Here is a 13,512-nt window from a genome sequence, read left to right as displayed (position 1 = left end):
TGAACTTAGGATAAGGTTATCAGTTGGTAGCCGTATATCACTATTAAGTGTAATAAAAGTTGTATCAATACTCTTATCTACCTCAGATAAACAAGCTACTTAAGCCCAGGAGTAGTATTGTAGCCTGAAAGTAACATCCTGCAAGATTTAAACCAATCTGCTCAGTCCAATCAGTCAAATCATTACATGCTTGATTCTATGCATAGCCTTTTCTGAGCAACTCGTAAAATTGGTAGTTGCCCAGTGACTGACATATATCTTTTTTCTTTTGCTAAGTGCACATTTAAATCAAACACAAGGTCAAAGAGTAGCTATACAAATACCAGATAAATAAATTTGTCATTTGTCCGTTTTTTTTATCTCACTGTTTGACAGGAAAACTTACTCTGACCCAAGTAGCAGGTACAAATCACCAGTGCATACCCTCCATCTCCCACAGCTGTAGATCATCATTTATTGAAGTGCCACGCGTCGCACTGCAATTTCCCCCTTCCCAGCTTTACAAAGAGGTTCATCAACTGCATTTTTGTCATATTTGTCTCCTTTTTGTGCCAGACTGGCTTATAATCAAATGACCTATTTATTCCAGTCCATAAATAATTTCAGTCGGAAATAGAATCCAACAGGCAATGAGGGGGAACATTGCATATTTCTCCAAATGTTCTCGCCGCCTTTGCTCCCTGTCTCTTTCTCTCTTCTTCTTCTCTCAATGGAATAGGGGCGTATTATCTAAGAAGCAGCCCTGCGCCATTGGTATTAGTTATTTTTCCTACCCCACATGGAGCTCCATCTGAGGAGATTTATGCTGTTAGATCTGATTTGGTACAGCATCCCATATCTGTTCAATAGGTGGTCCCGAAAGCCAAAAAAAAAAACATCTAGGGAGTGAGAAGGAAGTAAAAGTAAACAAATCACACACAGTGACACACCATGTCACAAAGCTTGAATCATCTCAAACTGGTTTCTTGAACAAGAATGCGAGTTCACTGTAATCAAATGTCTTCCAAAATCACCAGATCTCAATCCAATAGAGCTCCTTTGTGATGTGGTGTAATTGGAGATTTGCATCATTGATGTGCAGCTGATAAATCTGCAGCAATTGTTCGAATTGCCATCAATTCAATATGGACCAAAATCTCTGAAGTATTTCCAGAAACGTGTACAACAAAGAATTTGGGCAGTTCTGAAGGTAAAAGGGGTCCAAAACATTACTAAGGTGCATCTGACAAAGTGTTCGTTGAGTGTAAACATTAAGTGCATCATTATGCATGCAGTACTGTCTCTGTGTGTGTTTGTGTTTATAAAGTGATTCTGTGGCTCTGTTGCACCAGGAGTATTTTTTTTTCACTTTATGTTTTTCTTTCCACTGTTTTGCCTCCTCCTACACTCTGTATAGCTGTTTGCCCCCACTTAACAATGCACAGTGCACATTACAACTGCACAAACACACAATTTAAAAAAACAAAAACAAAAAACATCTCTATGCTCAAAGTTCTTAAAATCAATCCTCCAGCAAACTGGCAGCTGATGATACTCTGGACTCTTTCACCCAAATACTACAGTCCTTTTTCAGACAGACCGTTCAGATTTTCCACCCTAACGACGTGTACAGATGTATTCCCAACACTGTTGTTTGGCAAACGTATGTAATGTAAAGATGCCACTGTGCAATTCTTATTTAATTAATGTTTCACCTTTTTGAGTTGATTGTGAGCTTCAGTGCTGAGGTTTAAAATGTCTCCAGTCCAGGAAGTGAACAAGAGAAAATGATAACCACAGAAAGGAGTGTGAGGACTGCAGGGAGCTGTTAATTATCTTTTTTTTTTTTATAAATGGAAACTGTTCTGTTTAATTACTTAATGTTATGACGTTACTGGTACTGCTTCCCTGTTTCGTCTTTGTCTTTTCTTCTCTTCAAATCCTTATGGTATTTTTCTACTACGTGAAACAAACTTAGCACACATCATTACTGACAATCACACATCGCAGTACAACTAAAAGCTGATAGTCAGAAAAAATAATCACAGATTTGTCACTATCTCGATATTCTCTCAATGATGAGAAAGTATGCATGAAATTTTCAGTATCGTAACATATTTTGTTCAACATCCATCTTGTCCTTTGCCCTGTTTCTAACTTAAATATTTGAAATATTCCCCATAGTCCCAGCAGGGCGCATATGTATGCATGTACATGATAGAATGAGGTCAGATGAGCTTTAGTTTGTATCTAAATCACTACCTTTGATGTGGGAGGTGTGCACGCATTCGTGAATCTGCATTGTGTCATTTATAATCTTTTCAGAAGTGTGTGCATATCTGAAATGTTTTCAACCCAAAAAATAAAGTGCATCTTTTCTGCACTCCAATATGTGCTGGTTTGAGGTACGTGTGAATATCTAGCCCACATGATGAAGATCATCTTGGTCCGCTCAACACAGCTCGTCCTTTTTTGTCTCACTAGCTGCCAGCTTGCCATTTGTCTCTGTTAAAATGTTCAGGTGGTGACAGTTTATTATGGGATGCGACAGAAAGGTCAGACCTCTCATACACACTTAGTAGTTTACTGTAGAAAAAGGTCAGCAGTGTGTCATGGGTAAAGGACAGACAGAGCGTGTCAGACGAACCCAAACAAAAAGAGCTAAAAGGTTTTGTGCGGTGTGTGGGGGCGAGTGAAAATGTTACACAGTTAAAGAAAAACAAATAAAAAATTATACAATTACGCTGAAAAATAATTGTATAATGTCACATGTGTATGAAACAATCATTAGAAAGTCTTAGGTTCATAAATAGTTAAAATTATTCTCAATAGTTTCTCTTTGGATAACCGTTACCCTCAGTTCAGCTTTTATATAGTTATTTTCATGTGGCTGCATCAGCGTTTGAGCGAGATCGTAGGCCTAAATATTACATCACACAAAGAAATTCACTGGCAGGCTCCTCCTCATACTTAAAAGGATGAGACCTAACGCAGCACCTCAACAAGTAAAAATGAAAATTAATCCTTCTGGGACCTGCTTTGATTTTTTTTTTTCCGGAAGTCTAAGCTGATTCAAAAGCAAGCTTTAAATTACCTTCCCTCAGAAAATGCTGCTTTATGTGTTAATATTTCCCTTTCATTAAATCCATCACATAAGTTGGAGTTTTTGTTTATTAATTAATCTGCTTCATTTTGTCAGTTTCACTCCTGATTTTATGTTAATAGTTTAATGCATCAACATCTGGCCACATTTATGTTTGTTTTGTTTTATTCTTTAAGTGTGTTTTTTTTCACGGTGTATTTTCTCATACTTATTTTCTTAATATACCAACACAGATTACAAAAATTATTTTGGAAAAATGGCAGTTGTTTTGCCATTTGTGTCACACAAAGAGTGAACGCTCTAACCAAAAGTCAGTGTGGATAGGACTACACCTAGTGGTAGAAATGTAGACATACACACACAAGCTTTACTTCTACAAGACTATAAAAATAGGTCGTGCGTTCAATAATATATGGTTATTTATATAACATAAAACATAAGGAATTTGGTAATACCATTTGAAACAGAAAAAAATATCTATTGCAATATAATGCAATAAGAGTTCAAAGTAACATGAGTGGAGAATCTTTTGTGGAAAAAGTTGATGCAATAATACCTTTAAAGTTCAACATAACTTTTGTTTTTAAGGGTTTTAAAATGCAGCCAAAAAGCAAAGAATAGCTGTGTCTAGAAAAAAGCATTTGTAAGCATCTTTTCTTCGCTAATTGTAATTTATTTAAACCAAACACGTCTTACAGAATAAACGTTTTAGTGACTGTCATGGCCTAAAAATACAGCCGGTAACATCTCTATGCTGAATCTCACAGCCTGGCTGCTGTGGGGGAAGGCCTGCTGTTTGGTCTGCTGGCAACAGATAAATGTAAATGTTGACTCAGAGTGATGGCCTGCCCTGATGCTTGAGTTCTTTCATTCCCTTCTGGTTTCTGGTATTAAAGGGAAAAAAATCTATGAAGGAAAGTGTTGTTCACTTTTCATGATGGATTTTAAGCTGAATCCGAAACACTCACACATTCAGACGAATGACACCGCTGCAGGTAAATCTCCCTTTCTGTCTCGTTTTAATGAAACTTTACAGTATTCACACCTGACAGCTCAAGCAGTTAGATGTCTACACATTTCTCTCTTTCTTCTAAAACATTTTCTTTACTCATAATTTCACAGACATGAAGTTTGTGATCCTGTTAGCTGTTTTGAGTGGTAAGTTTTCTCCTCTGTTGTTACTGCAAGTATATGTGCTGGTGTTGTAGATTTAAAGTCATGAAACATAGTTTTGAAAATTATAGTTTTAAAATTTAAACATGCAGTGTTCTACTAGACCTACTTAACATCCAGGATTCGCTCATGACTTCTATTTATGTCAGTGTTGTTAGGAATTCTTATTTAATACATGCGCCTACAAGTATTATAATATCCGTCAATGTTAATGTTTTTAGGGGGTTTTGCTGCCCCTTTCCTGAAGGAAGAGGAGGCAAAGGGATTTATCAGGCTGAAGAGACAGGCAGGATATTGGGATCCACACCACTCTCAGAACCAGTGGGGTTACACCGTTCAGGAGCAGGTAAATGTTAGTGAAATGTTCTAAGCATATAGAGTGAGTCACTTTAAGAATCGTTTCATGTAATTGTTTGTTCATTAGGCTAATGAGTACTGGACGGCCATTCGAACAGATGCGCAGTATTACATGGACATGAGCAACCTGATGTTTGACCGCTCTGTGGCCACGTGAGTGACGTAACTGTTTGTCGCTATTAAATTACATTTGAATGTTTCAGAGTCAGACTCTTCCAATTTTATCGAGGTAACGCATTATCATTTTATATGTATGTTTATCGAGTACATTACTTACGTAACTTTAAATCAAACACGTTTGCAAAAGAAACAACAATGGTTACTGTTTTAATGGTCAGCGTGCCCAAACCGAAGTAACTTCAATGAGCACTGTAACTTCCTTTTAATATAGTTATGATACTTTTGATCACACAAACTTAAAGCCAATATTCATTATATGTATTTTACTTTGCAGCGAAAACAACAGGATGTATATGGAGATGCTGCGCAATGCACGCGCCCACCTGGACAGCCTCACCGGTCGTAATGGGTAGTAAAGAAAAAAGAAGACTGGGGGCCCAAAATAAAAACAAATTAAATGGAAAACATTTCATAAAAAGTGATTTACATAAGCATATATACAAAATATTAGAAAGTATATAAAGACTTACTTGATATGGGATGTTTTTGAATATGTTCTCCATTCAGAGCCTGTCTGAACTGTAGATTTAGCGATCAAACGCACTATGACATGAACGCAACATTTGGACAGAAAGTCTTAGAATCTCATTAATTGGTCAGCTTTTTTACTCAAGTTAAGCCTCTCATTGGTTACGAAGCGTGACCATTATTTCCTATATCAGCATGGCGGAAAATGTTGTTTTTAGCAATTGTGTCAAATTTATTGGATTATTGTAGAAAAATGATGCAAGCATTTCATACAATAAAATCTAATTAAATTGAACTGAACATTTTGCTTCTTTAGTCTTTTGGGATTGTCTATTAATGGAAATAAAATGATTTTATGCCATTAATTAAAACGTATTCAACAGTATTCGAAGAATCAAACGAAATGAGATTCACCACCAGGTGGTGCTGCAAGATGCAGATTTTACTTCACAGATTTCAGCCAAAGCTAAAATGATCCTGTTTGGGGGGGATAAGTCATACCATTTGTGACACTGCAGTGACTTAAATTTTGCACACAACATGATGAGCAAATACATTTTTTGCTGAATTGTAAGCGAGTCTAAAAACAGCATTATCTTAAACAGGCTTGTGTATTTAAACCAGCTTTATTGGTTTGATTAGGTACATCGAAACAATAAAAACAACAAACTTATGGGTTGTTTTCATTAATCCAGTACACTTTGTTACTTTAAATGTATTCTTTGTCTGCTGTGAGAAAAATTTATCTGATGAGGACGACACAAGTGACAAATCAGTAAATGCTACTGAAACAGAGCAGCACAATTTTTAAGCTTCGGTGTGGTGATACTCAACATACAGCCTGAGGGCCAAATCAGGGCTATCATTAAGTTAATGTTAGCAATAAGTCAGTTATTGCTAACATTAACTTTTACTGTTTATTACTTTTATTTCAGGTTTATTCATGCCTTGTCACATGCAAAAAAAAAAACACAGGGAAGAGTAAGTTAAGTATCTTTCCTTTAATACTTTATTTCCCCTAATGTGTGACATCAAAAGTCAAACGTTTTGCGAGGTGGTGGGATCTCTGTTTAAGGTAGTTTAAAGGTTTCTGCAGAAATGATTTTTCTTACAGTTTACTACAAAAAAGTAGCCTACTGTTAAATAATAGCTTTGACAACGCCCTCATGGGTGTTTATTTAATTAAAATTCCCAGAGTAGAAATTTGTTTTGAATTTGAAAAAAAAGTATGTCAAGAAAAAAATATCAAATTAAATATGATGTTGGTTAAAAACATAAAAAATAAGGCAATTATGGGGTTTTACCTTAATCTTGTATATTGATAGCTAAATACCATTTGGTGTAGAGTTTATGAAGCATTTCTTTGTTGTTGTTTTTTATTTTGGCAATTTGCGAACTGAAACTCAACACAGGTGAGACTACTGGTTACTCAGGTTGTCATATATATCTTAAACCAGAATAAAATGCCAATATAATCAGATGAAACGTTATGATATTGACAAAACAGACAGAGTGACCTGATGACTTATTCGCATGTATATTTTACACAGTGGTTTAACAGAAAGAGTCAGATAGTCAACAAAATCCTGTAAAAGGTGCCTGCAGTGGGCTCTTCTTGCTCAGTGGTACCATGTTTAAAAAATGTTTTCTTTGAAGGCAGATGATCAGTTGCCTCGTCAGTGTAACGGCTCTGAAGCTTGTTCCTCACTTGGAATTGGAGGGGGGATTTTCATGAACATCTGCAGAGCTGGAGTGAAGATAAGGATGGTGCCTAATACTGAGACAGTGAGGAAAGCCCAAAGGAAGATTCTGTCTAACACCTGGGCCACAAACTTCCAGTCTTGTACCACCTGTGAAAAGGTAAAAATAAGACATGGGATTACAGAAAGAGTATGCGCAATATAAACATCAAGTTCTTAATCTGTCAAAAGAATTTAACGTTTATTGATAAATACTTTACACACCTCACGGATGAAGTGTTCTTTACGGATATGTCTGCTGATGTAGCGCACCGAATAGATGGCTTTCTCCAACATAGCACCCCAGGCTTCTTCGTCCTTCCCATCAGAAGTAGTCGGTCCGAGCGAACCACTGTTTGTCTTCTGGCCTCTCCGACCTCCAGAGCGAGACTTCAGCTCAGGGCTTTCGGGAGCCAGCTCTGGGTAGTGGTAGCGGTCAGTGTGCCCTCGCATGCACAGCAATCTGGGCAGTTTTTGAAGAAAGAGGTTTCGAACCCATGGCGACATTGGGTGGTAAGTGGCTGAGGAGCGGTGGTGGACATTGATGACAAAGACAGTGACGATGATGGAGAGGGTGACAAAAATCATGATGAAGAGGAGGTACTCTCCGATCAGGGGTATGACCTTGGAGGAGGAGGGAATAATCTCTTCAATGACCAGCAGGAACACAGTAAGTGACACTAGGACGGAGGTAGAGAGTGAAAGCTTCTCTCCTTCATCTGAGGGGAGGTAAAAGACCAGGACGGTCAGAAATGACAAACCCAAACAAGGGATGATTAGGAACAGCGTGTAGAACAAAGGCAGCCTCTTCAGGATGAAGGAGTATGTGATGAAGGGGTAGGATAACAAGCCATCTTTTCTGTTTCCTTTGGCACCAGTAGCGCTGAGTATCTCCCACTCCCCGTTATCAAAGAAGTCTTTCCGATCAACCTGGTTGTCCATGAGAACCAAGTCCACCATGCTGCCATCATAGGTCCACGACCCAAACTTCATGGAACAGTTCTGGCGATCAAAAGGGAAAAAAGTGACATCCATGGTGCAGGCAGATTTGTAACTGGCAGGTGGTGTCCAGGTGATGGCCCCGTTGTACTTCACAATAGCTTTGGTCATCAGGGAACCCTCAAACCGCCCATCAGCACTGAAGAAATATGAAACACAAGTCAATTCTCATCTTAAGTCCATTTACATGAAACTGTTAAATTAATACTACTATATGCAATCGTCCATCTCTTTGATAATGAATTGTTTTTATGCACCTGTTGTAGTTCAACTGATAATCACATGAAAATTGAAAATTTATGGACTCTTTGAGAGCATTATGAAATGTGTCCACATCGCTCCCTGCTACTTGACCAATGGCAACTAAGACAGGCTCAAACCTAATAAGTGGTCAAGTAAATGTATGGCTGATTGGGTGACCGTGGCTCAGGGGGTTGGGAAGCGTATCTGTAACCGGAAGGTCGCCGGTTCGATCCCTGGGCTCTCTGTCCTGGTCGTTGTGTCCTTGGGCAAGACACTTTACCCTACTTGCCTACTGGTGCTGGCCTACTGGTGCTGGCGCGAAATGGCAGCCTCGCTTCTGTCAGTCTGCCCCAGGGCAGCTGTGGCTACAACCGTAGCTTGCCTCCACCAGTGTATGAATGCGAGAGTGAATGAATAGTGGCATTGTAAAGCGCTTTGGGTGCCTTGAAAAGCGCTATATAAATCCAATCCATTAATGTACAAGGAACAGAGTGGCCTTTCTGAGCACAGCTCAGTGTTACTGATTTTTTTAGATGAGGTGTAAGATTAAATATTTATATTATTTATATTACAACATGCTGGTTACACTCAAAGAAAGCTTTTTTTAAAGCAATTAAGATAGATAGCATCACGTTGTGTTAGTGTTTTTCATGCAGACAGACTCATGTTTCACATGACGTAATCATCAGTCACTGGATTGCTGAAATTTCAGAGCGGCCTTACTTCTCATACAGGACGATGTCTGGGAGCCAGATATTTTCTGAAGGAACTCTGATGGAGGTGATTCCTCCGTATTTATCTGGATTCCATCGCAGCTTGTAATCAATCCATTCCTGGTCAAGGGAAAATGCAGGAAGCCACATCAGCAGACTTATAAACAACACTCAATAATACTGTGATTTGCTTGTATTTGTTGTATACCCTCTATAACAGACTCCTTTATGAATTCTGTCACCCATCATCAGTTATACAAATAACAACTAAATATTACATTTAAACCAACTGCTCACACATACAGCTTATTTAAGCAAATCAAGGGTCTATAAATTAGTTTTAAAATACATTACATTCAAAAAGTCAGTCTCATTTTACCTGCAAACCATGTGTTATTTGTTAATGCATCATGAAAAATAAACTGATTAACATTTATGAGAAAATGTTTATAAATGGTCTCTTGGATGATTCTGTACAATCTTTCATGCTCCTGCCCAACAACATTGTGTTCATTTTGTCTTACCTGCCACAGCCAAACATTAGTTGTCATTAGCTGATTTTTCTCATCCTAAAAGACAAAAACATAAAAAATAGAAAAAATATTATTATTTAAAATTGGGAAAATATGTTATGTAAAAATACTTTCCAAAAACGTAAGAAGAAATCATTTTTGCAACCCATTGTTTTATTATTTGGTGGATTTGGGAAATAGGTGCAGCGATTGCATACATAGAAATAAAATAAGACAAAAACAGAGTTTGTAGAATTCCTAAAAGCTTGAAAGTCAACATTTGGCATGGACACTTTTATTCTTCAGCTGTGTTAGCTGCAAGCTCATTTTCATTGTCATTCAGTATTCTTCAGGAGCAGTTCTCCAGGCTTCTTGAAGGATGTACAAAGCTCTTCTTTGGATACTGGCTGCCCTTTGTTGTGCCCTCTGTCTACATGACCCCACACTGCTTCAGTAATGTTGAGGTTTGAGCTATGGGGAGGAAAGTCCATGACTGATGGTGTTCCACTGTGTGTTTTTCTATCCAAGTATGCTTTTCCTGCAGTGGCAATGTGCTTGAGATCATTGTCATATTAAAAGATGAAGGCACTGCCAATCAGAAGCTTCCCAATTGTTAGTGGATCAAAGTCTGATGATACTTTTCTGGGTTCATATTTCCATCCATTTTGACAAAGATTCCAAAACCACAGACTGAAGTTCAGCCTTAAATACTGACAGAGCCTCCACTGTGTTCTACAGATGGCTGTAAAACATGGCACTCATTGTTATACCCCTCTCCTGACTTCCTCTGTACATACTGACAAAAATGTCAGCCAGAAATTTCAGATTTGGATTCATCACTCCATGAAACCTATCGCCACAGATTTTGAGTCAAATTTTCATGTCATTGGCATACCTCAGCCTTATCCGTCTCATGTCATGATTCTATTAGTCCAAAAACACTATTTTATGCCAATAAACTTTGATATCTTTGGCATTTTTTAAAAGATTTAACTAAAGAAATAAAAAACTTGCTTTTGTAACAGAGTTCTAGTAACAAAGTACCTAAAGATACACTTTAAAATTGGTTCTTCGCTAAGGCACCTGTTCAGTATAGACTCAACACTGATTCACGCTTAAATGATTCATAAACAAAGTTTACAAAGAAATCCAAGATCACTTATTTCATTCAAATATTTTATTGTCTGCTACTGTTTTAGTGAATATAAAACCCCCAGTTCAGGTGAACCAAATCATCTTTTCGTTTTCCACTGTATCTGACAGAATCTGATTTATCTGCCACTTTCTTAGTAAACACAAAGAAAACATAGTACCAAAAGTGGGTGCAGGAAGCTGTGCTGATAACAAAAACAAGTTCAACAACCTTAGCAGACGTGAGCGAGACATATTCAAAGATGTTCAGCATATCCAGCGCAGGCCTCAGCTGTCAGACTCAGTTGAATGTTTTGGTGATCACATAGACCAGAGGTGAACCATAATCTAATACAGAGCTGAGCAGCAGCCTAGAGAGAGTCAGGGGACATACACAGCATAGGCAGGCTGCTGTTTTTATGTTTAGCTCCATCGCCCTTTCTCTTTCCCAGAATCCAACAGATCAACCTAAACCTTTCCTATTTGCCACAAACAGCTTTATGTAATTCATTTCTGGCTGTGTTTGTTGGAAGGAAGAGAAGAAAAGTTAAATATGGACTGGCTGAGATGAATATTTCAAGCCAAGAAGCATGGTTCCTCCATTAGCGTGCTCAGTTTTCTCCTCCGGAGCAACTAAACCATCTCAACCTATTGCAACCAGCCTCTGAAATATTAAACAAACACTCCAAAGAGAGACAGTGTAGTCACAAGTATGAAGAGATAGCTTGAGCTCTATTTCAGCACCACACATAGTGGGACTGATGAAACCAGAACAACCTCTTTATATTTCTTTTATATGTGTTACACGTGTTTTATCTAACTCAGTGTCTTGATACTTTTTCAATAATTGCATTTTCAAAGCAAGTTCATGCTTGCATTTAGTGTTTGCTGTTAAAGGGCAAGGCTTGCAATATTCTTTACTTTGGATGTTGCCAACAAATCTCACAGGAAGACCGAAAGACTAAAAGTTGTGTAAAATTCAAACTTAGTTTCATTCAAACTAAGGAAGCCACTTTTAACAGGAGTTGCAAACTGATGTCAGTCTGTTTGTACGTGTGTGTGTGTGTCGTCTCACCACATCGACCAGCTGAGAGATCTTGAGTCCAAAGCGTACTTTAATAGTGTCATTGGCACGCTGGATTGGCCTAACCCAGCGCTGATAGCCTTGGAAAAGGTTCTTCAATAAAGCATCCTCCATCTCCGCCAAGGACACAAACTCATTTGGAGCTGGAACAAGAAGAGGGAAGATGGATCAACAATAATAACTCCTACTGCCGCTGCTTTTCACCATCACCAGCCTGATTTTAAGTGGCAGGGATAGAAAGTAGAGCATTTACTCTTCCTCTAAAAAACACACACTGCATAACAAGATAACAAGATAGGATAAATGGTTAATATGGCTGTGCACAGAAGCTGGGCAGTCAGCCCATCAGTCAGTCTGCAGTGAAATAAAGCCACCAGAGAAACAGAAACTGTAATGTCGATGGAGAGAGACATCTAAAATATCCGACACAAGGGACATCATGTGCAAGGACTAATGTGTGTGAGCTGAGGGACCGGGAGGAAGGGTGTCCACCTTTGACCTGCAGCATTTTTGCTTTGTTTTTTTTTCCCACTCTGGCTTCACATCTGTCTGACATCATCTGACAGGGTAAATGCATTTAAAGGATCCACCAAGCAAACATAAAAGCCACATTACAGATGATTGAATCCCACAAGCTCTGGCTGTACTTTCAAGGACAGGTGCAGAGATGCTGATATATGACACCTGTGTTCTTGTTTGCCTGATGACCAGTCAGCTCCAAGAGAAGCAGAACTAGGGCCATCGCATTACTGCGTTACACTGCTAAAAGGACTATCTTGTTGCACTAAAAAAAAGCTTAATTCATCCCACAAAAATGGCAGCTTTTGCTGTTTTGTTGTTGTCAACACAATTAGAAGTCTGCATGCCTTCTCCAAGTTACTGAATCTTTTAAAAAAAAGAAACGTAGGAATGTAAACATAATCCTTTGCTTTATAAGACCAGTGGTGAGTAGTTGGTAGTAGTTTGTGCTTACCCGTTTGACAAGGTCATCGGAGTTTATGCAGAGTTTAATCAAAGCTATTAGCGGATGTTGCACAACACTGAACAAATCGGTGGAGGCATTACTGAGCATAGAGTATGTCTTCTAAAGAAATATTATATTTATATATACATATATCAAGAGTTTTCTCACCGGCAATCTTCGCGGGGGACAGCTTGCAAAAACCCAAGAGGAGGAGAAGAAGGACTTCTAACTTCATGGTATTGTCAGCTGGAGAAGAAGGCTATGCACACCGATATGTCTTAGACCCCGAGGTTCCCATCAGTGCTGGAACTAGACGGTATACGGAAAGTAACCCCGTTACTGCTGCCGTGTATCAGGGGGCAGGGACCTGATGTGAGAGCGCATGTGTCCGAATCTGATTCCGTTCGATGCGTCACGGGAAGCGCCGCTGTCGGTGGACGGGGTGGCTTGCAGGAGGAGGGAGGGAGGGAGCGGGGAGGATGAAGGAGGTGGTGGAGGGATTCCCGGATCGGACAAATAAGTGAAGTTTTAAAGATGCTCTAAATCATTGTGTTTAGCTCACTGCTGCTACTGACCTCCTCAGGATGGACTAGGTTATTACTAGCCGATGTTTAAAAGTCCTGCTCGGAATGTAAGTCTTGAGCTTTCACTTTAAATTGTGTGTAGAGTTTGCATTTTTTACAAAAGACTTGGGACAAACAAATACCCGCCTCTAATGACTTTAGCTTTTGTTGCATTTTGTTTTATTTTCTATAGTTTTCTTTTTAGAAATAAAATAATGATGAATATAATGCAGTGAGAATGGTTGCCCCTCCTTCAGCGTCACCTTTTAGTCCATAGCACAAAGCAATTAAGCCCGTCCTTTAA

The 13,512-nt window shown here is 38.7% G+C and overlaps 2 protein-coding genes across 2 annotated transcripts; one reads left to right on the top strand and one right to left on the bottom strand.

The window, feature by feature from the left end:
- Positions 1 to 3,935: 3,935 nt before the first annotated feature.
- LOC147338109 (uncharacterized protein C3orf85-like) lies at positions 3,936 to 5,555 on the top strand. Its single transcript, XM_086257977.1, has 5 exons — positions 3,936 to 4,077; positions 4,205 to 4,240; positions 4,477 to 4,601; positions 4,680 to 4,765; positions 5,067 to 5,555. The coding sequence occupies exons 1-5, from the start codon at positions 3,936 to 3,938 to the stop codon at positions 5,143 to 5,145; spliced, it is 468 nt and encodes a 155-aa protein (XP_086114103.1). The 3' UTR covers positions 5,146 to 5,555.
- Positions 5,556 to 5,887: 332 nt separating this feature from the next.
- LOC147338108 (neuronal acetylcholine receptor subunit non-alpha-2-like) lies at positions 5,888 to 13,078 on the bottom strand. The gene is made up of 6 exons (XM_086257976.1): positions 12,814 to 13,078; positions 11,673 to 11,824; positions 9,479 to 9,523; positions 8,965 to 9,074; positions 7,225 to 8,137; positions 5,888 to 7,110 (listed from the first exon to the last, which is right to left on the bottom strand). The coding sequence occupies exons 1-6, from the start codon at positions 12,878 to 12,880 to the stop codon at positions 6,937 to 6,939; spliced, it is 1,461 nt and encodes a 486-aa protein (XP_086114102.1). The 5' UTR covers positions 12,881 to 13,078; the 3' UTR covers positions 5,888 to 6,936.
- Between the last annotated feature and the right edge of the window lie 434 nt (positions 13,079 to 13,512).

Source organism: Aulonocara sp. 'chitande type north' Nkhata Bay, linkage group LG2, assembly GCF_057382095.1.
Source record: "Aulonocara sp. 'chitande type north' Nkhata Bay isolate Kocher_YH1m ecotype deep benthic linkage group LG2, A_spYH_male_GT1.1, whole genome shotgun sequence".
In the NCBI taxonomy this organism is placed as follows: domain Eukaryota; kingdom Metazoa; phylum Chordata; class Actinopteri; order Cichliformes; family Cichlidae; genus Aulonocara; species Aulonocara sp. 'chitande type north' Nkhata Bay.
The sequence above is the reverse complement of the archived record's forward strand: the minus strand, read 5'-3'. Positions and strand labels throughout refer to the sequence as shown.